The following is a 24,692-nucleotide window of genomic DNA, read 5'->3' as shown; positions in this document are numbered from 1 at the left end:
GCCCGTGCTTGGGTCGGGGTTGGGGGGGGAGTCCAGCTGCTAGAGCTGAAGCTGAGCCTTCTGCACAGCTTTGTAGTGACACTGAGCAAAGGTTTAGCAGCAGCTCTTTCAATCTGTAATGCAACCCCGAGTCCTCAAGCCCCAGCATTTTTGCTGTAGACCCTGGAAAAAGTCACAGCTACATCAGGATCCTGGGAGCAGGGGGTGAGGGGAGCTACAGGGGGGCAGCACCTGTAGCTGTAGAAGTTCACTGCAGGCACACTGATCATAGAATCATAGAATTGGCTGGGTTGGAAGCGACCTCAGAGATCATCAAGTCCAACCCTTGATCCACTCCTGCTGCAGTTCCCAGCCCATGGCACTGAGTGCCACATCCAGTCTCTTTTGAAATATCTCCAGACACGGAGAATCCACTACTTCCCTGGGCAGCCCATTCCAAGGTCTGATCACCCTCTCCAGAAAGAAATTCTTTCTCATCTCCAACCTAAACCTCCCCTGGCACAACTTGAGACCCTGCCCTCTTGTCTTGTTGAAAGTCGTCTGGCAAAAGAGCCCAACCCCCCCCCGGCTCCAACCTCCTTTCAGGGAGTTGTAGAGAGTGATGAGGTCTCCCCTGAGCCTCCTTTTCTTTAGGTTGAACAGCCCCAGCTCCCTCAGATCTCTCTCTTTGCTATGAACTTCTGTCCTGGCTCACAGACCAGTTGATTTCTGGCAAATTTCCTTGTTGTGTGTCCTCTTTCTGCTAATCTTGCAGATGAACACACTTCAGCTTTGTCTCCCCTGCAGACCCAGTATCACAGCTCGAGAGTTCAGTGTTCAGACTGTGGGTGAGGCCAGGGCACCCAGGTGGCCTAACAAGGGAAGCTGGACAGCATAAAACAGGCATGGCCAACAGCTCCATCCTCTCAGGGAGGAGACAGGAGGACAGGGCAAGGAGGAGGCTCTGGAAGCTCACCTGGGGGAGGCGAGGGGCTTCCCATCTTTCTGCCACTCAATGGTGAGAGCTGGTGATGCTTCCACGGTGCAGGGCAGTCTGGCTCCCTCCCCGATGCTGGCTTCCACTACTGAGGGCTCACTCTTATCCATTCTCAATCTGGAAATTCCAGAAGCACAGCAAAAGATGCAGGAACTTCCCCATCCACCGTCTGACCTTCAGCACAACACTTTTTAAATCATAAGCCTTATTTTTTTGTCTCCAATGGGTAAGGGAGGCCTCTACAAACCCACCAGAGCTCTGATACTTGCTATTACCAACATTCACTCAAATCTTCAGACAAAAGCAACCTCCATCAACATCCTGCTCTGGTTCAGCACAGCTTCTTGCTGCACTCCTGCCAGCCAGCTTAACCCTTTAGATACAGCAACCCTGTTTCTTACAGCATATCTCTGCATAACAGCCCAGGGATTGTTAACAACCAAGTCCAGAACATGGCAACCAAGTAAGCTTCTCCCAAGGTACTTGTCTGGCACATAAAAATGAGCAGATATTTTTTGCAGTGTGCAGAGCCCATTGGCATCACCTGGCTGCAGGCAAGGCCCAGCAGCCATCTACCTTATGCAGCAGAAAGGCTGAGGTCAGGCACTCACACTAATCATCTCCTTATGCTCTTATAACTATAGCTTTACACCATTTTGGAAGGGAACTAAACCATGATGTCAAATAAGACATCATCTCCCCTCCACCCCTGTTCTCTGATCTGAATTCTTGAGCTCAAAAACCAAAACCAAAGAGCCTTAATTCAGTGCTCTTAAATCAATTAATCATTTCTTTCTGCTTTTAGGCAGAAGCAGCTAAGGAGGTTAATAGAGAGTCCAGCAAACTCAAAGGAAGGGAGGGATCAGATCATGGTCCCATTTAATCTGGAGCCCCAACATGCTGCATTTAAGGTAAAAATAATTTGTGCTCTTTTATTTCTCTGGGGCCTAGAAGCACCAAAGAAACGTGCAAGAAGCCACAGAATACACCACCCAGTACATGAGGTGATAGTTCTGAGTCAAACTTTGTTCACAAAATATTTAAAATAAATGGATGGCAGCTAAAGTAACTGCAGCTTTTAAAAATATACATATATGTCTATCTTCTGCTAGTTAAGATGTTCCTATTTGCCCTCCCTTTTTTCCCAAGCAGGTTTCTCTTCCTGTCTACAGTAGCTTGAACAGCTAAGGATGCTGCCCTTGATATTTCTACTTTCATTTGAACCTAGCTCCTTTGCTGTCAGCCTCCCTGCGTGTCTTTGCTCAGAATATTCTTCTTTCAGGAGATCCTCAGGGAGGACAGAAGACAGCTTGTGACTGGGATCTTTGCCCATTCCTGCTGTCAGCAGTCCAGTACTCTTTGCTTCCCAACCGTGCCCTAGAACAGCTGATCCAGGACCTTTCCAATCTTCAGCTTTTCTACACAAAGAGATGCCATATGGTTCATCAGCTGGGCACGGTGGACAAACTGTTGCTGTATGTGAACTTACCTGTAGGTGAGGTGCTGATGCACAGAGGAACCAGCTGCCTGGACAACCTTCCTGCCTCTGGAATGCTCTCCATGCTGCTCACTTCCCCTGTGAGGGACCTGACCTCTCTCACCCTCTGCCAGAACAGTGCTCTGGTACTCTATTCAAAATAAAATGCCATATGTGAATAAAAGGACCCTTCTTACTGTGACCTCTCGCATAGGGTTTCTATGAGTTTGGGAGAACTTGCTGAACAGGAGCCAAAGAGCCCTTCAGCCATCTGTTTTCTGGCTGACTGGTGCAGTAAGCCTGTGCTGTCTACTAATGAGAGTCACAGACCTGCTGGCAAGCAATTTTAGACTCCTTTCTCTACACTGTTACTGAGCATGTTGCAGAATCCCTTAGGCCACAATGCCTTCTGCCCCATGTTTCGTTCCTGTGACAAAGTACACTTCAGAGACTGAAGGCCACAGGGTGCCTTGCTGGCCCATCTTTCACACTAGTCTTTCACATTTTTTATTTGTTTATTTCTTAAGTAAAGCACATTTTTCAGAACAGAAAATTGTTTATGACCCAGCAGGACCTGTTTGGACAAAACACAAAACATGAATGCACCAGCACAGGCAGCTGCAGCAGACTGGTCACTTTATAGTTGGAGATGGAGGGACCAAGAAGCTGCAGAAAAGGCCTGGCCAGGAGCCTCCTTTCTGGGATCAGGAGGCAGCTGATGGCTCTAAGGGAAAAAGTCATGCTTGGGGTGGCACTGCAGGGGAGGAAGGGCTTTTACCAAGAGGCAACACCAAAAGAAGCCCCTCTGCATCCACACTCCCTCTTGGCCCTATAGTGGAGGAGTGCAACAACTTTGACTCTCTCTTGGGACCCTGATGCCAGAGAGTGAAGAAAAACACTGCTAGCACAGTATGGCAGCAGAGGAAGCTTGCTCCCACAGCTGGCTTCATTGCTCTTGTTATCAATAACCATTAAAGAGAAGCCCTGAGCTACCTCTTTGGTTGTACGTAGAAGAGAAGTCACCTCTGATCTGCAACTGGATCTGTCGGCTCTCTGCCCTCCCGTCAGACACGAGGCATCTGTAAGTCCCAGCATCCTCTGGCTTGACGTGGGTGATCACTAAGGAGCTGTCAGACTGCTGGGTGTGCCTGCAACAGGAGCAAGGATTAACTGGAGAGCTGAGGCAGAGCAGCCCTTCCTGCTGATGGGACACAGATCCTCACCACGCAGTGCCCTCCCCAGCTTGGGAAGTAACAGAAGTCTGGAGACCACAGTGAGGTCACGGCCAAGGGAAATAACTGCAGCAGAAGAGAGGTCAGGAACAGAGAGGGGACTGAGATGGGAAAAGAGGGAATGGCTTTCAGAAGGCCTCTCCCATGAGGAAGCAAACTGCCCTTCCAGGAAGGAGCTTGAGCCCCAGCAGTCACCTGCAAACAGAAATGCAGAACGAGGCTTTTCTGAACTGTGACTTTCATAACACAAATTGACTGTCTGGCTCCAAACTGTTGCTTGAAACAGCTTTCCAGGCTTTAAAAGTTGTGGGGGATTTTTTTTGTTTTGTTTTGTTTTAAAATTAATTTTGATAGGAGTGCCAGAAACTTCCAGACAGAGGAGCTCCAAATGACTTGGCTACAAGCTTCACCCTGGACTACTGATTTAGTGCTGCCCCAAGATGAATCCAGCAGAGACAACATTTTTCTGTTTCAGTGCCCACATGTCAGCTTTCACCACTACCTTGTTATGGGCCAGCACCTGCTCTGCCCCACAATGCCAGCCAAAGCCTCAGTTAAGCAGCAGCCTGTACCCATTTCCACTGTGCACAGACCAGATGGACAGCTCATGCCTGGGCTTGCTTATTTAGTCATCCTTTTGTGGTTTTTTTCTTTTGGGTTTTCGTTTGTTTGGTTGGTTTTTTGTTTTTCTGTGTGGTTTTATTTTTTTATATTTTAAGAATGTTAACAGTAAGATTGCAAAGAGAGTGGAAAGTGGGCAAAGCATATTTGGCACTCAGCCCAGCAAGGAGCCCATCTGCTCTACACCATGGGAGCTGAGCTCACCTGTCTGAAGAGACTGGTCTGCCATCCTTCATCCACTGCACTCTGGAGAAGGGGGACATGCCTGTCTTGCAGATGAGCTGAATGTTTTGTCCCACTGCTGCTGTCACAAGAGAGGGCTTGGCTTCCTCCAGGATGGCTCTGAAAGAGAAAGCAATTCCACTGGCACCTCAGCTGCTCTGCTTTCCTCTGGGTCCTCCTAATGTGACCCTGGGTGAGTCACAACCACGGGGTAAAGCAGAACTGGCTGCCTACATGGCAAGGGATACTCTGGTCAGACTGGATACTACAGTATTGCCAGGAAGAGAGTCCTAATACCCCACCAGGAAATAGGTTAAGCTCAGCAGACAATGACAGATCCCATTCAGACTCATTTAGATCTAGCTCCACACACTCCTGAGTTTCAGGGTAACACTGTCTGGATCCTGACCCACACTCTGCATCTTAGAAGTCTTCCCTAGGGCAGCCCACTGATGCTCTATGCCAAGTGCTGAGATAAAAGCTCTGAAGTCAGAGGGTTAGCTGAATTTGTTGGTCAAAACAAGGAAAAAAAGCCCTATGGATTCTCATATACCCTGTAAGAATGCCTCTCAGACAAAAATCTGAGAATCCTGCAGTCTTTTCACACACCACAGCTTCATTGCTGTAGGAGAGCAGGCAGACTACAAGGAAAGACACAGAAGGCAACTCCAGGGCCTGAATAACTTGGTGTACCCAAGGGCCAAATGTGTAGCTAATCCATTGCATGGTATTCCCAGTGAGCTGGTCGATCTGGGACATCACTCACACCAGACAGAGCTGCACTGATGCTTCACAATGAGCTGGCAGAACACAGGGAAAAAAAAAAATTATCACCTGCGCAGAGGTCCTGCTGGGAGTGAGCCTGCAGATGCCAGGTGCCCAAATCCCTCTGCCATGGAAACATCTGCTCCAAGAGCCTTATGCCCCTGCTTGCCTTCCCCGGGCAGCACCTGCCGGCCACTGCTGCGCTGCCCCCCGGGCGCTGCTGTTTCCCATGGGTGCTGCTGGTTCCGACTGTCCAGCCTGCTCCTCTGGGCCCCCCAGCCCTGGCTCTCCAGCACACCAGTCCTTGGCAAAGACTCTGGCAGCACCTCACTTCTCCGGCTGTCCTGGGTGAGGTGTGAAGCCCTGTGGGCTCTTCCTTCTTGGCCGTGTCCTGCAGACTCCCTCGGGGGTGGCTGCTGCTGACTCCGAGCATCTTCTGTAGGAGGGTGGGAGGCAGTTTGCTGGCGTTGCAGGGCACCAGAAGAGGGCTGGTGCTCCAGGGGACTGACACCCACAGGGCTGTGGCATGTTCTCATGCACTCCTCCTCTGAGGAAAAGCTGTTTTTGTTGCCGTGACAGCCTCCGTACCAAAACCGGTTGCACTTGCCAACAACAGCCACAAAGTACCAGCGAGTGGTCCAGTTTGCACAGGGGCCATGGGCACTGGGCAACAGGCACATGACAGGATATGCTATCAAAAAGAGCAGAACAGAAGGAGATGTGAGGGTCACGAAGCACAAAAGTCCACCTACCTAGACGATCTGATAGTGCAGCTGGGCAGAGGGCAGAACACCCCAGTTCTGCTTCAAAATTGAGCAGCTGCTCACAGGTTTCTTTCTGCTCCAGTTTTGCCACTGCTGCAAGAACCACCAGCCTCAGAGACATCTCTGAATCTAGGTACCAGATGGATGGTTTATGGCCTTTCTCGGGGAGCTATGCAGCTGCAAGGTTGGCTCTGGGGCTTCATCTCCTCTAAGGGTCAATGTGGCTGCATTTACTCACTTCCAGCCCAGGAAGGAAGGAGATTTAGACCCATCTGTGAAGCCTCAGGCATTACAAAAGGACCTGATATAAGAGGAGCACAGCCCATTATGTCTACAAATGTGTTCTGTGTCAGAGCCACATGCTGGAAAACACTGGATGCAGGGCTCAGACTGAGGGGTCCTTTCTCAAGCTGTTGAGCAGAGGGGATCCCCCTTCCCTGAGGCACCACTACAGATGGGCACCAAGCAATCTCCATGCTGCAGCAGAAGAGCAAGACAATGCAGCAAGGTGCCTGTAGAGAGTGCAGCTGGGAACTATAGGAACAGAGATGGTTTTGCCCAGCAGCTCTGGAGTCCTCAAAGTATAGCAGGCACTGTATTGAACTCTGCTGGCTGAAAGTATCCATGCAGTCCTGAGCAACACCTCTGTACTTGGCTGTAGCTCTCATTCCAACCCCACCCATGGGCTGTCTGAGGGCTGAGCACATCCCTGGTACCTCAAAGTGGTCCTGCTTCTCCCAACCCCAGGTAACTGGTTTGGAGCACTGCAAGCTGTATCATGGTGTCTCCTCAGCAGCAAAGAGCTCCCCAGAAGCCCTACAGGCTGATGGCACACAAACATATCTCTATCCAACTATCAGTAGAGGACAAGAAGAATTTCTGCCACAGCTGACAGAACTGCCTGCTTTTCTACACTCCCTCCAAGCTTCCCCTGTACCATGCAGAAGAGATAATTCACTTAAATGAATAGAGATAATAAAGAGAAAATTCACTTAAATGGGAGAAGTGTTGATCAGCTGGAAGGCAGGAGGGCTCTGCAGAGGGACCTGGACAGACTGGAGAGTTGGGCTGACTCCAATGGGATGAGCTTCAACAAGGCCAAGTGCCGGGTCCTGCACTTTGGCCACAACAACCCCATGGGGAGCTCCAGGCTGGGCACAGAGTGGCAGAAAGGGACCTGGGAGTCTGGATTGCCAGGAAGCTGAACATGAGCCAGCAGTGTGCCCAGGTGGCCAAGAAGGCCAATGGCATCCTGGGCTGTATCAGGAACAGCGTCACCAGCAGGTCCAAGGAGGTGATTCTGCCCCTATACTCAGCCCTGGTAAGGCCACACCTTGAGTACTGTGTCCAGTTCTGGGCCCCTCAGTTCAAGGAGATTGAGGTCCTCGAACAGGTCCAAAGGAGGGCAACCAGGCTGGTGAAGGGACTCGAACACAGATCCTATGAGGAGAGGCTGAGGGAGCTGGGGGTGTTGAGGCTGGAGAAGAGGAGGCTCAGGGGAGACCTCATCACTCTCTCCAACTCCCTGAAAGGAGGTTGGAGCCAGGCGGGGGTTGGGCTCTTTTCCCAGGCAACTCTCAGCAAGACAAGAGGGCAGGGTCTCAAGTTGTGCCAGGGGAAGTTCAGATTGGATATTAGAAAGAATTTTTTCACGGAAAGGGTGATCAGACATTGGAACGGGCTGCCTGGGGAGGTGGTGGACTCTTCGTCCCTGGAGACATTTAAAAAGTGACTCGATGTGGCACTCAGTGCCATAGTCTAGTGACTGTGGCGGTAGTTGATCAAGGGTTGGACTCGATGATCTCTGAGGTCCCTTCCAACCCAGCCAATTCTATGATTCTATGATTCTATGACTACGTTTTGCAGAGAGCAGAGCTTCTACACTGGAAGCTTCCATCTGCTACTGGATTCTGTAGGGCTTTTGCTACATTTCCAAAGCATCACTTACGGTAGCTGGGCCTATTGAGACATCCTTCCCCTCGAGGACCTGAAGCTGAAGCAACATTGTCAAAGCAGCAGCCGTACACCGAGCTGCGGCACTCGCCCGCGGGGTGCATCTGGGACAGAGCTTGGCTTGCCTTGGAGACAGGAATTGAAAGCCAAATGTTACCATGCAGACATGAGGACAGCAGCACATGCAAGGCACCACATCCAAGCTGTTGGCTGCAGAAGGTCAGTTTTCAGAGGAGCTGCTATTTGGTTTTTTGCCTCCTTATAGGAGGTTTTCCTGCTGGGAAAGGGTGGGAAGCTTGGCTGGCAGCCATGGAGTTAAGGCTGCAGTTTTCTGCAATACAGACCTAGACAGACCAACAGCAGTCTGGTTTTTCCAGCTGGCCCCACCAAGCACCCCAAGCTAGGAGAGGAATTACCTCCCTACCTATTTTGCTCTCAGTTAATCAGCAGAATTAAAAAAAAAAAAAAAAAAGGCAATGAAAAGTGGGCGTATTTTTTCTCACTTTTTCTGTTTTCTTGGATGGTAAGTTTCTGACCAATAGGAACGTTATTACTCAGGATTATTCACTCAGTTCTACACAGGATAGTCTTCTACTTCTCAGGCATCTCCCAACCATCCACTCTGTACCCTGCTTATAAAGAATCACACTGCCCCAGACAGAACAGGAGAGAAGTGGGGCAAAAGGCTTGATGCCATGCATGGAGGGTTGGTCTCCAGCATTACTGGCAGAGATGAAGGACAATAAAAAACTACGACCTGAGCCACTGGGTGTCAGATCTCAATCTTTGTGTTTGATGGATGACTAAAATGCAAAGGGTTTGTATACTTACTGTTGGAGAGGCTGCAGTGGGATGATTTCTGCTGACCTGAGTATCTCGGTAATATTGAGGGCATCCCATGTTGTTTGGACCCTGAGCAGCCGATACTCCATCAGGACAGCACCCATACCTACAGGCAGAAGGACTGTAGCAACACCTGATCTGCCCAGCTCACTAGGCACATGCTGTAAATGTTGGTAAGCCCCCAGCAAAGGCAATGCCTCCCTGGTCTACTTCCAGCTACCTGTTTTGGTGACAAGTGCTGAAGGTGCAACCTCTCCCCAGAGGGCCTGAAGCTGGAGTGTGTCCATCTGGACAGCATCCATGTGGGCTCTGGTGACATTCCTGAGAGCCAGTTCTTGCACTGGGGTCCTGGGAGAAGCTGAGCTGATGGGAACCTGATGAGCGTGATTGGGATTTCCAGTGAGCAGGCAACAAGTTGATGCCATGGTCCTTGGTGGGTGGGAGGTGGTGATTCCCAGAGGTGTTAAGGATCCTGGAGCTACCAGGAACCGTCCTTTCATCACCAGAATCTGGGGAGACAACTTCTTACAGCATGCATGTTACCATCAAAACTGGTCAGTTTTCATCTCTGCTCTCTTTCACCTGCCCAAGGCTACAGGGTAACCTTTTCTGTATTAGGATTTCACCTGAATATGTCTTCTGGATTTGTCCTGAGATTCTTTTGCTCACTGCCCTGACCATTCTTCCTGTTGTCCCATGAGAAACCACCTGCCACAGTACAGTGGTCCCTTCCCATGGTCCTTTCTTCTCCATATGATCTGCTCTGGGCAGCATTTCTCACAGCCAGAGATGCTGTGAGAATCTGGGATCAGCATACATGGGCAGGTTCAGCTACTGCTCACTACTGTGTGAAAAGAATCTACACTTTGTCCCTGGCTCCACAGATGTCTAGAAGCCCGTAAAATAAACAAGAGAAATAAATAAAAGGAGGAACCTTTCCCTTTCCACATCCTACTTCAAGTCTGCCATCACCAAACCCCCAAACTAACAAAATTCTTCCAAACCTGTGGCAGGCCTGTTTGGGCTATAGCGTGTCAGCAAGGACTGGCGAGTGGCATCATATCCCATAGTGTCCTGCACACTGGGGACCTCTGCAAAGAAAGACATACATAAGGTAAGTGCAGTAAGTCCAGCCCTATGTTCTAATAATTGCAGGAGCCTTCAGGTGACTAAACTTGACAAAAATGTTTCTCTTCTCCTGGAAAATCAGCTGACCAGCAGCTGGATTTGTTTGGATTTTCAGGACAGTGACCTACAATGGGCAGGGCAAATAAAAGCTTTGCAGCTCTGGCATGAAGATGAGACACACACAGGCAGCAAACAAAGTCTTCAAAAAAAGCAGTCATGCTTTACAGATGGTCCACAGGGGTGTAAAAGTTATCTATAGTTTTTAGCTCCTGAGCCTGCCCATGTTGCCATCCTTCTCAATTGGGAGTCCTGGGGTCAGCCTGCAACACACAGATGGGACTTAGCCATCACAGAGTACTGAATTCAAAATGGGAACACACCAGTGATCTTCCCAAGCCTATTACACACATTTCAAACAGCACAGGGACTCTGAAGATATCATGGCTATGTGCACAAAGCCTGCATGCAGAGGATGGAGGAAGTTCTGATGTTTCTAGAAAGCTCTGCCCATTGTTCTAGTAATCTATAAAAGTATAGACAAGACATTCAGATTTTTAAAGTTGGAGGCTTTATCTATTCCAAGCAAAGCAGATTTAGGTATCTCTATCTTATCCCCCTTTTGCTGAAGTTTCTGAACTGAAATGTTTTGTCATTAGTTGCTTGGTGCTTTCATCTTTGCCTGGAGAAGAGGAGGCTCAGGGGAGACCTCATCACTCTCTCCAACTCCCTGAAAGGAGGTTGGAGCCAGGGGGGGGTTGGTCTCTTTTCCCAGGCAACTCTCAGCAAGACAAGAGGGCAGGGTCTCAAGTTGTGCCAGGGGAGGTTTAGGTTGGAGATTAGAAAGAATTTCTTTCTGGAGAGGGTGATCAGGCATTGGAATGGGCTGCCCAGGGAAGTAGTGGATTCTCCGTGTCTGGAGATCTTTCCAAAGAGCCTGGATGTGGCACTGAGTGCCATGGGCTGGGAACCACGGGGGGAGTGGATCAAGGGTTGGACTTGATGATCTCTGAGGTCCCTTCCAACCCAGCCAGTTCTATGATTCTATGATTCTATAGGCAGGCAAGTGGTTGAGAATGGAGCTGGGAATTCCTACTCTGAGACAAAAAGCATCTTAGGAAAAGCTGGTTGTGCAGCTGTACCACTCACGCTGTGGCAGGTAGCAGGGCTGCGTGTTGCAGCTTCCCAGGGTGGCTGGTTTCTGTGGCTGGATGGCTTTGCATGTCTCAGGACTGTAGAATTTGGAGTCCCCATCAGCACAGGTGACCTGGCGCGTCCGGATGCCCGAGTTGCAGCTCTTGGAACACTTGGGCACAGAGACAAAGCAAGTGAGCAGGCAGCAGAAGCTGAATGTGGAAACCCCACAGCCCAGCAGTGTGGAACAGCTGCATCATTAGCTGCAGGCTGGGCACAGCTTCCTCCACCAAGACAAAGCCAGCAATACTTCAGCTGGATTTATCTGAACAATTAGGAAACCATACTTTAAACCATTTTACCACGTGTTGCACCCAGCCCTGAAGAATTAGGCTCTGAGCCATCCTCAGCCTGCAGCATCCAGATGAGCTGCTGTTATCTACAGTGGTGTGGCAGGGAGCTGGGGGGAATTGTTTCAACCTGGCCTGAAGGTATCTCACTAGGTTAGATATTAGGAAAAAATAGGGAAGTGGTGGATTCTCTATCCCTGGGGGGTTTTAAAAAGAGCCTGGATGTGGAACTCAGTGCCATGGTCTGGGAACCACAGTGGCAGTGGATTAAGGGTTGGGCTTGGTGATCTCGGAGGTCCTTTCCAACCTGGATGATTCTGTGTGATTCTGTGTGTGTGTGAATACTTTGGGGATCCCCCAGCTGAGAGGGGGTCAATTTTGAAGTGTGCATTCAAGAACAACAGTTTACAATAGAAAAGCAAACTGGTGGCTTTCTTGTAAGCAGCTAACTGGAGTTTCCCCCACTGGAAGCTGTGGATGATGAGGAAGCAATGAGCTCATGGCAAGCTCTACTAACACTGGGACAGAATTTCTCTTATTTGGATGGAAGTAGGAGCATCTTCTGATATCAGAAAGCCAGGAGAGATCAGATTAAGGTATGAAACTTTTCAGTTATTAAAACTTAGCTGATGTCTCATGAAGACGTCTCATGTTTTACCTCAGAACAAGCTGGTCTGTGTAGTGTAATGAGGCAACCAGGTGCCACTACTTGCCAGGGAGTGAGCATGAGCTTGTCTCAGAACTCACCTTTTATTGGCCCCCTGGTTCTGCTCATGCGCAGTGGGGGCCCACCCTAATTAGGCACAGGTGGGCTTGACACCAGCTCATGCTCACTCCCTGGCAATTAGTGGCACCTGGTTGCCTCGTTACACTACAGGTCTGGCTAGCACAGAAGGAAAAAAGAGTGTTTGAAAGTCACCTGGGTCTACCCCTATCTCCCCCCCCCCCAGCACTTTTTCCCAGGTTGAACGCAGTCTGGCACCCTCCAAAAAGACAAGACTAATCCAGCTGAAGCACAGTTTATCTGAACAATTACCAAAATGTACTTTAAACCAGAGCACCAAATGCAATGACCAGTCCCATGGAGCTCTAAGCTGTGCTCAGCCAGAGAATTCTGCTGTTCACAGTGATGGAGAGAAGAATTGGGAATAAGCAGCAAGAGTGGATTGTTTGGGCTTACTGGCTGCATTTTGCCACTGTCACTGAAACTATAATCCCCACCTCAGAAGGATTTATTTTTGTAGCAGCTGCATACAAAGCAGGCAGCAGATTAACTGGAGCATTACGAGTGCCAGTTACAATGCCACTGTGAGCCAAGGGACTGGCAATGAAGCAGCTCATGCTCCCAGCCCCAGCCAGCATGCAGGCTGCACAGATCAAAGCTTGTCTGTGAGGAGCACAGCAATATAATCAGTTATTTCCAACCCATGGAAGTGTGATGCTCACCAGGCCCCAGTCTCCAACGTGCCAGCTGATTTCCTGGATGCAGTTCTCCTTAAGGCAGGGCTGAGTGGCTGATGGCTTTGGCTCCATTAGGCAAGCAAAGTCCTGAGCCTGAGTGCCCTGCTGGGTTCTGCAGGTGACAGTCCGGGTCTGGACCCCTTCCCCACAGCTGGCTGAGCACTGCAGAGAGAAGCCCAGCAATTACAAGGAAGCACACAGTTCCCACTTGCTTTTCCCTCACCCTTGTGAGGTTGCCTAAAACAACCAAACATCATGAAAGTCATCCTCTGGGGTGGGAGGTAGCTGAGTACTGGTTTATGCTGTAGGAGAGACAATAAGGCATGGTGGATAGGGTCTGGGAGATCTGGAGCTAACTGGATGATTTTGGCCTAGTTATATTTCTCTTGATCTTTACCAAAGGAGACATGGAAGAATTATTTTGCAAAAAATATCAGTGCTACAGAATAAAACAAGAACAATACATGGCAGGAAATACCTGGAACCTCATCTTAGGTACTCTTGATTAAAACCAGCTCAGGAAGAGATATCTTCAAGGGAAGATGAAAATATTAGAATCTTGTATTGCTCATGCCTTCTGCCCAAAGACCTTGTGCTCCATTTTTGCTGTGTGGAGCTGTGACAGAATTCTGTACCAATAACTGGTTTGTGACATTCTCAATGCCCTCTTAAATTCACAGTGGTGCTTCCTGGAATCCAGCCTAATTCTACATGAATTACCAAAGTCTCTTACAGAGAGCATTAACTTGGGGATAGCCTGAATTTCTTCCCAGCTGAGTTTCTGCCACTCATTTACTAGAGTGACCTTTTATCTCTGAGTGTACACAAAACACAGTCACTTTTGAGAACCCTGGAATCAACCCCATAGGGATGTACATGACCATGACTTCGTGCCTCTCCCAGACAGTGCTCTTGCTCCAAACCCTGGAGTCATCTCAACATTCACACCTCATATCTCACAAGAGAGGAAAGGGAAAAAAAACCCACACAGGAAAACACAGCCTTTACAGTCTAGGTTATCATGCCTCCAAGACTATGCTGTTGCACCACTGAGACAAATTACCACTACAAGGTTTTAAGTCAAATGCTGCAAGTATGTATGTTCTTGAAAGAGGAAAATTCACTCGTGCTTTAGGGACTAAGTACACAGAAGTTCTACTTTCCAAACCCTTGAAACATAAGATGCCTTCTAAATGCCTGGCTGGCAGCACTAAGCAGATACACTTGAATAGTTTCCTCTCCTGGAAATATAAATGCACACAGGCATTAGAAACACACCAGACAGCTGACAGACAGCGAGTCACCAGTGTTTCAGAAGTATTTTGCTCAACAGGCTGCTGTGGTTTTACTACTGCTGCCCCAGGCTGTGGTCATGGTGAGGCAACCACATGCATGGAAATGAACAGCACAGGCAGGAGCCCCGAGCTCCTGCTTTACAGAGGAGGGAGTGCAGATCATCAGCTGATGGATTGCAGCTCTCATACCCACCCTCTGCCTTCACCAGGTCCCACTCAGAAACTCTGTCAGTGCCAGGTCTGGCAGATCTGTTAAAGACAGAGGAGTGGGAAAAGCACTGGCAGACCAGAGAGGAGAGAAAGTGCAATGAGAGGAGCAAATGTGAAGGGGTATACAGAGTTTTGAGGAACAGGGATGTGTTTATAGGAGGGCAGATGGCTGGAGAACCCACTTGGTTGGATGGGAGGGACAAATCCTGGTGTCTCTCTCTGCCCCCTGTGCAGTGATGCACAGGAGGAAAAGGAGCCTGGTTCTTCATCCTCCAAGCTTGGGCAGATCCTCCTTCAGGAACTCACCTCTGACCAGGGCCCCGTGCTCCAGGTTGCACACTGCCTGATGTTGCAGGGCTGACTGCTGCGAGGCTGCTGTGCAAAGGCCATGCACTCCGAGTTATCCACCACCCCTTGGGAGCTCTGACCATCAAACGCCACGCAGTACACGGACCGAGTCTGGGTGCCCCCTCCACAGGTGGCTGAGCAGGGGCCCCACTCTCCTGTCTTCCACCTGCACAGGTCACAGAATGGAACAAAGAAAGGTAAGCCCAGCTAAATGGCTCAGAGGGCACAGGTGAGGTCAGTGTCACCTCCCTGATTTAATCAGGCAGGGAAAAATTCCCTTTTTAGAAGAGAGCCCAAGGCAAGTTCATATTTGAGCAAGCGCTGCCCAGATTGATTGGCAATGCAGAGAATGAGTCCCCCTGAGACAAATCCCCAGCTACAAAACACTGCAGAGCAGTCACAGAGGGGGAAGGTTTCTCTCCATGGCTTTTGGTCTCCCTTGGTCTGCAAAAATAGCATGGCTGGGATGGAACATCAAAGAAAACAATCCAGATCAGCTACCAGAGAAGCAATGTACACCAGCCTAACTACCCATTACACTCCAGACACTATCAGAAACAGTAAAACCAAGCCAAGACCTCATTCTGCCTACAACCCATGCCAGACACTCTCAGAAGTGCTTGTGAATATTTTGCTGACAACGAGGAGAAAGCTGATTTATTCCTCCTGTTGGCCAAATTCTCTAATAGCAGCACACACACAAAAAGCCCCAAAAAACTCTTAATAGATTTTTTTTTTCCTGTGTTTGGTTGCTGAAGCTGTTGTAGAACACTGTGAAGATACACCCTTGCTAATGGAAGTGGGGATGTCCACAAAACAACCTGACTGTTTGGATGCTAAAACCCCTGACTTTGTCCACCCTTGGGCCACCCAGGTAGCTGGGAGCACAGCTGACACAGCCTGGCTTCAGGGACAACAGGGACATCATTCCAGCCTCCAGCATTCTGCACAGTCAGTAGGCACTGGTGGTGGAAGGGGAGCACCATGGTGGTCTGCTTGTCATCTGCTGCCTCTCCTTGCAGTCGGGTGAGCCCCAGCTGGGAGGAGGAGGAGGCAGCCCATGTTCCCATGTTTTCTGCCCCCCCGTTTCTTCCCTGCTCTGCCCTCACTACCCCTAAACTGAGTTTTAGGCAGCCAATTCACATCCACACCCTACCAGAAATTCCACGGCGGTCTCAGACACCTTCATCTCCTTGAGATCTCCTGCTTTGTGGCTAAAGATGCTATTGACCCAAAGTAGAAAGGCCTTTGCTGAAAAGTAAGGTGTTCCCTTTGGAAAGGAAACAACTCCAGCAAGTAGAAGTCACTTGGAGCAGTGTGGTTGCGGGGCCAAACCAAATTAATTTATCAAGGTTTTTCAGAAGTTCCAGTGGGGATAATGCCCCTCCTGACCCAAAACTGTATTCTGCCTCCTGTGAAGCAAATGTGCAGCTTTAGAAAGGCTGCATGAACTGGATGGGCTCACCCACAGCTTCCTTCAACTGCGAGTCAAGGCATCTCCTCTGACTCTGGTTTCATTTCCTTTGTAAGAGAAGGCCAGCTGCAAGGAGGCTGGGACCCCCATCAGAGGGCAAAGAACTGGAAGTTTTGTGCTGTTACCAGTTTGCTGAGGGACAGCTATTTTGCTTTTGAACTTTTTTATTTCCCATACCACAGTGCACATAGTATTGTATATATCCCATCCTTGTATCCATCACAGTATGTAGGCACTTTTCTGCCTGCTCTAGAGCCCATGACAAAGGAATACAGTATTTTGAGAAACTCTGGAGCTTTGGCTAGGGCACATTGGCATCCTGGCCAGTGTTTCAGTCATGCAATCCATCATCTTTTCTTTTCCATTCTGTTCTTTTACTCATCTTGACGAACAAAAAAAGAATTATCTCTCAGAACATGCCCTCACCTGTCAATCCTGATTCCACAGAAGAAGCCAACAATTATCAGGATAAGCAGCCAAAAGCTATGCAGAAACTATCCTCTTATCAGTCCCATAAGAATCAAGTTACCAGGAGCACACACAACCACCTAAGCAAAGCTCCAGCCAGCACCCTCCACCATCATTTCCAGAGGCAAGAACCAAAAGCAAAACACCACCCACTGCCACCACCAGTGCCAAGGAGGAAAGTCCCCACACATCCCCACAGACTGCAGTGGGCAACCAGGTGGAGAGGAGAAGAGGGCAGCTGCTTTCCTGTGCTTTCTGTAACCTCTCTCTCTCTCCTTGTTACCTCTTCAGCTGAGAGCTCCGGGCTCCACTGCGGCTCCAGGCTTGTGGCAGATAGATGTAAGAAGTCCTTTATACACAGAACAAAGGGTTTAAAGAACTTAAAACAAGTAGCTACAGGCTGCCATGTATTCAGGAATGCTCCCAGGTTTTCAAGTACCCTCTCATCCTTACCAGCCCTCTCCCTGGCCTCCGCTGCACCCACCAGATACACCTAAGGCTCTGGTTACAGCTCTGAATGCCCACATCAGGGCCCAGTGAAGCCAACTGCAAGGCTGTATCAGCAAGGGACAAGGTGGAAATGGCTGGGTTAGGGGGTTTGAAAACTCCACAGAATGTAGAAGATTCCTTTCCAAGAGGAAGGAGACTGGGAATGCAGAAACTACATTTTAAAATGACACCCTCTGACCTACTCCTCTGTTTCTGCAGTTAAAAGAGTTTAAAAAGCAGAGAATCTGTTTCCTATCCCTGCACGGGCTAGAAGACTGTCTTTCACAGTTGTACTCTGGAAAGCAACCTCAATTGGTCTATAAAATCAACTTAGGATATATTAAGCCCTTTCCTTGTGCACACAAAAACACCCATCACATCATTGTCATCATCATTCCTTATCTTGGGGTTTCTCTAAGAAATGGAACATCTCCTTAGAGAAACCACAGCTGGAGGGGCCAGAGAAGCAAGATGCTCATATTTCTTCTTGATTCCAAAACCCCCTCAGGAAGAAGTTGGACCCCAGAAGAAGAAAGAAAATCTTACCGTTTGGTCTGGGGACAAGCCTGCTGGCCACACGTCCTGTTATTCTCTGGTTTTGGTTTATTCCTGCACATGTAGTCTGGATAAATTTCGTTGTCTATGGTACAAAACACCAAGCGGGATTGGGAACCTAAAGAAGCAGCAAGAGAGCATCCTGATCAGTGCAAGCCACCCAGGACTAGGTTTGTAATGCCCTGGCCTTGGCAAAACAAGTTTCAGAGTTAGTGCAGAACTGACACCCACCCCAGGCAACCTGGAAAAGTCAGGTGCACTGCTTGGTCTGTCACATTATATGTTTGAATGATGCCTCCCCATAGTATAAGAGTCCACTGGAAAGGCAAGAGACAGTTCTGTGTAGCTGGGGGGCATTTTCCTGTTATTTTATGGCTTGAGGCTCACAAGAAATGTGCTATATCCATATATCACTCATGGAGGAACCCAGCATGGTGTGTGCAGTACACAGCAGCAGGGTTGGGGGCCTCCTGTTAGGTTCAGAGGGTCAGTCTGATTCTGATGTAGAGCAGAAGAAAAACTTGCAACTCTTCAGGTTTCCTATAGGATAAGAGTGCACAGCAAAGACAGTAACAGCTCCTACAACCACAGTATGGCAAAAGCTGTGGCCTTCAGCAGAGGAGAACAAGTAGATAGGAACTCTATGCTGATAGGAACTAGTCAGCTGGAGAGGTCTTTTTCTTACTTTTTTTGTTTTGATTTTTAGCTTAAAATTAATAAATTTTCCCATGGAAGAGCCTGTAAACTGAACATGACATGACAGCCCAGGAGGTCTGACAGGTCCCCTGAAGAGAGGGAATCTCCCAAGCTATGGTAGAGGTAAAGGATGTGATTTATATTGTTAGGTAGGCCAAGTCATGAATGTTGTAGACCCCACAAGTGGTTGAAAAGACCTGAAAAGGACATGAAGAACTGAAACAAAGCAAGGTGAAACAAAGGCTACTGATGAAGATTCTTAACAGATCCTAGCAACAAAGTCTGAGGACTAGGGCATAGGAAAGAAGAAAGGATAAAGCATGGGACACAGTGCTGTTGTGACTCCATGTGTGACCTCAGCAGTCCCCTGCAGGTACCTGGTGATGTCTTCCAGAAGGAAATTGCTGGGAAGCAGCTGCAGAGGGCTGCACACAGTCACACTGACCTCAGGGTGTGGGTGTAAGCCCCACATCAGCTACCTAAGACCAGCTCCTGTCCCCTTACCTCCTCCACACTGGGAGCTGCACTCACTCCAGGAACCGTAGCTCCAGCTGTAACCTGAAGCCTGTCCTTCCATGGGCAAGTAGTACTCATACTGTATCCCTGGGTTTGGCTCCTGGTTGATGAGCTGCAAAAGCATGGGATGAAGTCATGGAAATAGCAGCAGAGAATCACAGAATCATCAGAGTTGGAAGGGACCTCTGGAGATCATCTAGTCCAACTCTCCCATTAAAGCAGGATGTATGCACTGTGTGGATCAAAATACCACAAGGTCACCAACAGAGATCAGAGAGCCTGATACCTCTTTGACATGAGCAGTAGTTCACAATATCACTTAGCTTGCTTAATTTGGGGGGGGAAGAAGTGAAGTCCTAGAAAAAGGACTTGGCCTGCACAAAGGAGAAGATGCCACAGCTGCAGCATTTCCCCACCATGTCTGAGGGTTCCAGATGACCTTGCTTCCCACATGTTCAAGGAGCACTTATTCTCTACACTGCATTTGCTCCTTGCCTTTTATGATACACAGACATTTTTCACATTTTTTTAAAGAGTGCATTCATCCCTCTCAGAAACAGAAGATCCCTCTGCTCCTGTAAGCATCCTTGCCTGTCCCGCAGCACACTGTAACAACCCCAGAGCCTGTCCCTGCCCCAGCACCATTCAGTGCTGGCTCTGAAGGTCACACCCCAAGGGAATAGGCAGGAAACCAACACCAAACTTTTCCCTGCCTCTTTCTGGGCAGCAAAAGCAGGGTCCCAGGGCCCCATCACTTCTCCGGCTTTCCTGCTGCGGTCCCCCCAACAACATCCTCCCACTGCCCCATCACTCAAAGCCAGGGCTTCTATGCCAACCAATAGCTTGGGCAAGGGGTAAGCAGAGCCACTTACCTCAATGATGAGAGGTTCTGTGGTGGGCCCACGGGCATGGAGGAGTTCTGGGGCCCGATCCCCCTCTGAGCCACGATCATAGTGCATGACTGTGCTGGCTACCTGCAGTGCTCGGCTGAAGTCAATGGTCCAGTGCCCGTTCAGATAATATTCCCCTCGAACGTTCTTGACAGCTAGGCAAACCCACAAGCCAGAGAAGACAAGGCACTGAATCAGCACACCAAGAACCTGACACTGGGCTCCAGGTGGCCCAAGGCAGGGCCTGCTCCAGACTTTCAGGGTATTGGCAATCCACAGAGGTCTCAGCTCCACCGTTTGGACCCCAGCTCCTTCGCACCAGTGTTGCAACCCTTTAAGTTTGGCAACAAGCTGGTATGGCAGCATCTACCACAGCAAAAATTTCACATATCTAAGAGGATCATAAGAACTCAACAGGGATGCTTGTGTTTCTGGTCAACACTGCATCTCAGCTGTAGCAAAAAAAAAAAAAAAAAAAAAAGAAGACCATCTTCCTCCAACAACACTGCCCCTCCATATTGCTCTCCCAGAAGCTGCCCCATGTTCAGACAATGCTTATTGCCAGCTTTTTTGCAAACCAATCCCTTTTTTGCTGCACAACAAGTGGGGTATGCCTCAGGCATACCTCAGCCCTATCCCTGTGATCCCCATGGGAGGCACAGCCTATGTTCTGCTTGATGTTAAGATGTGGGCTTCACACCCCAGCACCACTACACCACTATCCTGTCCATCAGACATTCTGTTCAGTAGACAAAGACTTTGGTGCTGCAGTTTTCTACATGTTTTCTACAAAGGAAAACAGCACCACCCTGATCTGTCCAAACCATTGGGTAAGACAGTAGCCAGAAAAAAGAGAACTTGCTTTCTTCACTGGAGTTTCCTCTGCCCTGCCCAGAAATCTAGGTGAGGACTTCTTGCTCTCCTTTTTTGCCCCCTGCAGCATGACCAAAGTTTGAGGTTGTACAGACAAATACCCAAAAAACATCTAGGGGGAAAAAGGCCCACCCCGACCTTTTGGGTGGCAGGAGGAATTAGGGTTTATATTCACCAAGCAAACAGCAGAACTCAAGACAAATTTTGTTCTATCATCTAGACCCCTTGTAAGGGCCAGGCAGGAAGTCTGAACACAGCTGGGTCTTTTTATTCCCCACCTAACAGCAAAATCACCACTGAAGAGAAAAAGATGTAAACCAGAAGCCTAGGGTTGAGCAGAACTGACACTTCAAGGATACTCAATGTTTATATCTTGGCTTTCAGAGTCAGTCCCTCTGCTGTATCAAGCCTTCAGGGTAAACACCCCAAAGTATCTGAAAACCAAATTTCAATGCAATGGCCGCAATCCAAATGGTTCTGAGAGGTTCTGACATCAGTCTTACCCAGAAAATTCCTGCTAGGCATAACTTCTTTAATTTGAATGCTGGTGGCTCCCACGGGAATGATGAAGACTTGATTGTAACCTGAAGACATAATGAAATTATTCATTATCTGCTTGTGGATACCACACAGTCACAGTCACACTTCAATGCCAAAGATGCTCGTGGTTTCATTGGTGCTTGAATGACCAGATGAGCTTTATGATGGGGTTAAGCATTTCACTTGTCACTTTAGCTGCATCCTGAATTGCTTCACCCAAAACTATCCACAGGTCATTCCATGTGTGAAAAACTATATCTCAAAAATGTAATGGTCAGTGCAAAGTCAATTTCAGATTATAAAATCTTTGGCATTTCAGCAAGCATTGTATAGGAGCTCAACAGAGATTTAACCACAGTGCAGCTGCTATCCTGAAATTACTCAAAACTGGCCAAATGCAGAAAATTAAGTCCTATTTCTAGCCTTGCATCAGTCGTAGTGGTGCTATTAAGATACTGGATGAGGGGGCAGTCTTTTGAAGGGGGTATATAACTATATCCATAGGGTGGATCTACAGCACTTGATGGAGAGAGAGCAAAGAAGGACACAAGCAACACAGCAAAAACTTCAGTCTGTACTGAGTGTAAGGAAGTGATTCCCAGGATAAGGCCATCAGTGTGTTTACTGATGCTAAAGCAGCTAAAGAGCCACGTGCCACTCACAGACGTTTCAAGTGAACATCCAAACCTGCCTACAACAATCATCTGAGCAGGTGTCCCCACCAGCCCTTGGAGGAGCTTGACCTCAGGTTTAGCTCTCCCTTTCTCAGCTGCCCAACCTACTAAAATCACCATCACCTTTGGGAAGATTGGGTACATCAAAAGTGCCCTTCACACCATAGCAGGTGCTGCCATCTCCTCCACACTGCAGGCACTTGTCCTCCTTCTTGGCAGATCCCAGCATGTTGTCACAGCCAACAGCCTGTGAGAGCACAGGAGGGTTGATATGAACAAACCATAATGACAGAGGAAAGAGAGGGGGGAAATGGCCAAATGCTGGACTGATCTAAGGAGAAAAGCTGAATTTAGGGAACCTGGGAAGTCAAGAGAAGACAGGGGTTGCCAGAGGAAGGATGGAGTTAGCATCTTCTATTTCACATTCAGAGATAGATAGATAAATGCTGTCCAGATGTTCCTTGACACCTCAGAAATTGAACAGTTCTTCTTTTCTGGTGTTATTACAAAGGGCTGAGTAGAACAAAGGGAATCAACAGAAAGACTGATAGTCACAATGGTGAAGGCAGGAAGCAACACAATGACTCACCTGACAAACTCCATCTACACAAATGTCCCTCTTGCCAGGTTCACAGGTGGTTCCATCTATCACTGTTTCCCTGTGCCTGTAGTAGAAGTTTTCTCCCTTGGGAATACAGTTTAACTCACACTTATTTGGTGCTGGTAGGAGAGAAAATGCAAACATTACATAGAGTTACAGCTTGCTAATGCATCAGAAACCTGGGTTTAGATTGTAGGGGCAGAAACAGAGAGATGAACAGATATTAAGTGGAAGATGTTGAACCAAATTCCTGGGTGACAAACTTCTGGGAGCTGTAAGGATACTCTGATAAAGCCTCACTGTATGCACCCATTTCCCAGGGCACCTTGGCTTGCTGGAGGGGGGGTGTTGGACCAGGTGGATATTTGGTTATGTCTTAGTAGGACTGCTCTTACACTCCCTTAAAATTCCAGGCTTTTCAGCCTGAGAACAAGTCCAGGCACACAAGGGAGCTGCTATCTTAATAGCCAGCAAACAAAACTTTAAATCCATCTTGAAATCCCTCCTCATTTGTTAAACCACTGTGCATGATAATGTATCAAAGCTCAGAGCAAAGACTGATGATTCCTACACCTGCCTTCTGAACTTTCCTCAAGAAAGCACAGGCCAGTTGCAGGACATGTGATTTTTTCTGAAGCACTTGGTAATTATTTGCATTTGTTTCATACGTGCCTCACTAATATTAATTCACCAGTATTGAAAAACACAACAGAGCTTCTGCTACTTTAATATTCAGGACTGTCCTGTTTTGGGCCAGGATAAAGGTGATTTTCTGTCTTGTACTTTTGCTTTTAGCTGAGTCTCTTGTAAGTAGTTGCACTTGCTGAAATTAACAGCAAGTTTCTCAGACAGTGTGTGCTTCTAGGACTGATAACACTTGATGTTTATAGTTACTGCTAGAGACTGGTGTGCAGAGCCAAGGGCACTGCTCAGCTCTGAGGAAAACATTTTACTGTCCAGGAGGATAAAGAGGTCCCACCTGAGCCCTCCTTTGGGGAGGAACCAACAAGATAGATGCCAGAATTGACCAAACAGAGGATTCCATCCCATATACATCACACTCAGTATAAATCTGAGGCATCATGAGGGCCGAGCCAGATCTTTTCCGGATTTCCAGACTTCTGGATCTCCTGATTTCCCTTCCTCCCTTCCTTCACCCGGCATCCTGGAAGGATCCCGTCCGTTCGTCTGCCTGTGCTCCTGATCCATCCCAGCCCATATCTGTGTGTTCCTGCCTCCAGCTCCCGACTGCTGCTGACTCCAGGAGTCCAGCCTGGACTTTCCCAGGGCTGCCCTGCAGCCTCGGTGGTGACGTGAGAGTTATTGGGGGAAAGGAGGGAGGAATGTGGTTTCCATTTTCCTGTATATTTGTATATATTTAGTAATTTTTCCTATTTATCATTACTGTTTCATTAAAGCTGTGTAGTTTAGTTTCCAACCCATCAGTCTCTCTCCCTTATTCTCTCTCCTTTCTTTATCAAGGAGAGAGACATTAATAGAGAGCGTCTGTTATTCGGTTTAATTGCCAGGCCAGTGTTAAACTGTGACAAGGACTTAGCTGCAATCATTTCCAGTTCTCTTGAGTAATGTTTGTGAAAAAGTGGCTGTTGCAAGAGACCACCATGTATTGCTGCAAAGAGAGATGTCTCTTGGCCCATACTTCTCGTGCATTCATGAAAGCAGAAAGACTTCTCCAAGCCAATGCCCCATCTGCTACTCCAGCTAAGGAAGTGCACTGCTGGGATTCAGCAACATTACAGTCATTGCAAAACATATTGTGGATAGGGATGAAGAGTAACCCTACATGTTTGTCATTACCTCCATAATATGGAAGCCAATTGTATTTCTTTCCTTGGAATTCTGTCCCATCAAACTCTGCACATTGCTCTGCCCGGAAATCCTGGGAGCCTTCTGGGCAGCTCTGTTTGGAGAACAAAATGTTTGCACTGGGCCATTTCAAAAAGGCAGACAAATAAGTGTACAAAAACAACAATAACAACAAAGTTTTTCATTTGTTCCACTCCTATATAAAATCACAGAATCACCGAATCATTTGGGTTGGACAGGACCTCTGTAGTCATCAAGTCCAACCCTTGATCCACTCCCCCCGTGGTTCCCAGCCCATGGCACTGAGTGCCAC

The 24,692-nt window shown here is 48.3% G+C and overlaps 1 protein-coding gene across 1 annotated transcript in view; it reads right to left on the bottom strand.

Annotated features, from left to right (window-relative positions):
* The window catches only part of PAPLN (papilin, proteoglycan like sulfated glycoprotein), a 46,097-nt gene that overhangs the window by 6,628 nt on the left and 14,777 nt on the right, over nucleotides 1-24,692 (bottom strand). Inside the window, exons 4-23 of the mRNA XM_030451801.1 lie at nucleotides 24,371-24,473; nucleotides 22,541-22,671; nucleotides 22,075-22,198; nucleotides 21,241-21,321; nucleotides 19,847-20,019; nucleotides 18,963-19,086; nucleotides 17,754-17,880; nucleotides 17,002-17,067; nucleotides 14,735-14,942; nucleotides 12,909-13,085; nucleotides 11,128-11,284; nucleotides 9,858-9,944; nucleotides 9,074-9,362; nucleotides 8,842-8,959; nucleotides 8,006-8,135; nucleotides 5,363-5,984; nucleotides 4,511-4,648; nucleotides 3,477-3,601; nucleotides 2,466-2,604; nucleotides 956-1,093 (exon numbers count right to left, since the gene is read on the bottom strand). Coding sequence (XP_030307661.1) covers nucleotides 956-1,093; nucleotides 2,466-2,604; nucleotides 3,477-3,601; nucleotides 4,511-4,648; nucleotides 5,363-5,984; nucleotides 8,006-8,135; nucleotides 8,842-8,959; nucleotides 9,074-9,362; nucleotides 9,858-9,944; nucleotides 11,128-11,284; nucleotides 12,909-13,085; nucleotides 14,735-14,942; nucleotides 17,002-17,067; nucleotides 17,754-17,880; nucleotides 18,963-19,086; nucleotides 19,847-20,019; nucleotides 21,241-21,321; nucleotides 22,075-22,198; nucleotides 22,541-22,671; nucleotides 24,371-24,473 — 3,257 coding nt within the window. The remainder of the gene's footprint in view (nucleotides 1-955; nucleotides 1,094-2,465; nucleotides 2,605-3,476; nucleotides 3,602-4,510; nucleotides 4,649-5,362; nucleotides 5,985-8,005; nucleotides 8,136-8,841; nucleotides 8,960-9,073; nucleotides 9,363-9,857; nucleotides 9,945-11,127; nucleotides 11,285-12,908; nucleotides 13,086-14,734; nucleotides 14,943-17,001; nucleotides 17,068-17,753; nucleotides 17,881-18,962; nucleotides 19,087-19,846; nucleotides 20,020-21,240; nucleotides 21,322-22,074; nucleotides 22,199-22,540; nucleotides 22,672-24,370; nucleotides 24,474-24,692) is intronic.

Source organism: Calypte anna, chromosome 5A (assembly GCF_003957555.1).
Source record: "Calypte anna isolate BGI_N300 chromosome 5A, bCalAnn1_v1.p, whole genome shotgun sequence".
Classification (NCBI taxonomy): Eukaryota; Metazoa; Chordata; class Aves; order Apodiformes; family Trochilidae; genus Calypte; species Calypte anna.
The sequence above is the reverse complement of the archived record's forward strand: the minus strand, read 5'-3'. Positions and strand labels throughout refer to the sequence as shown.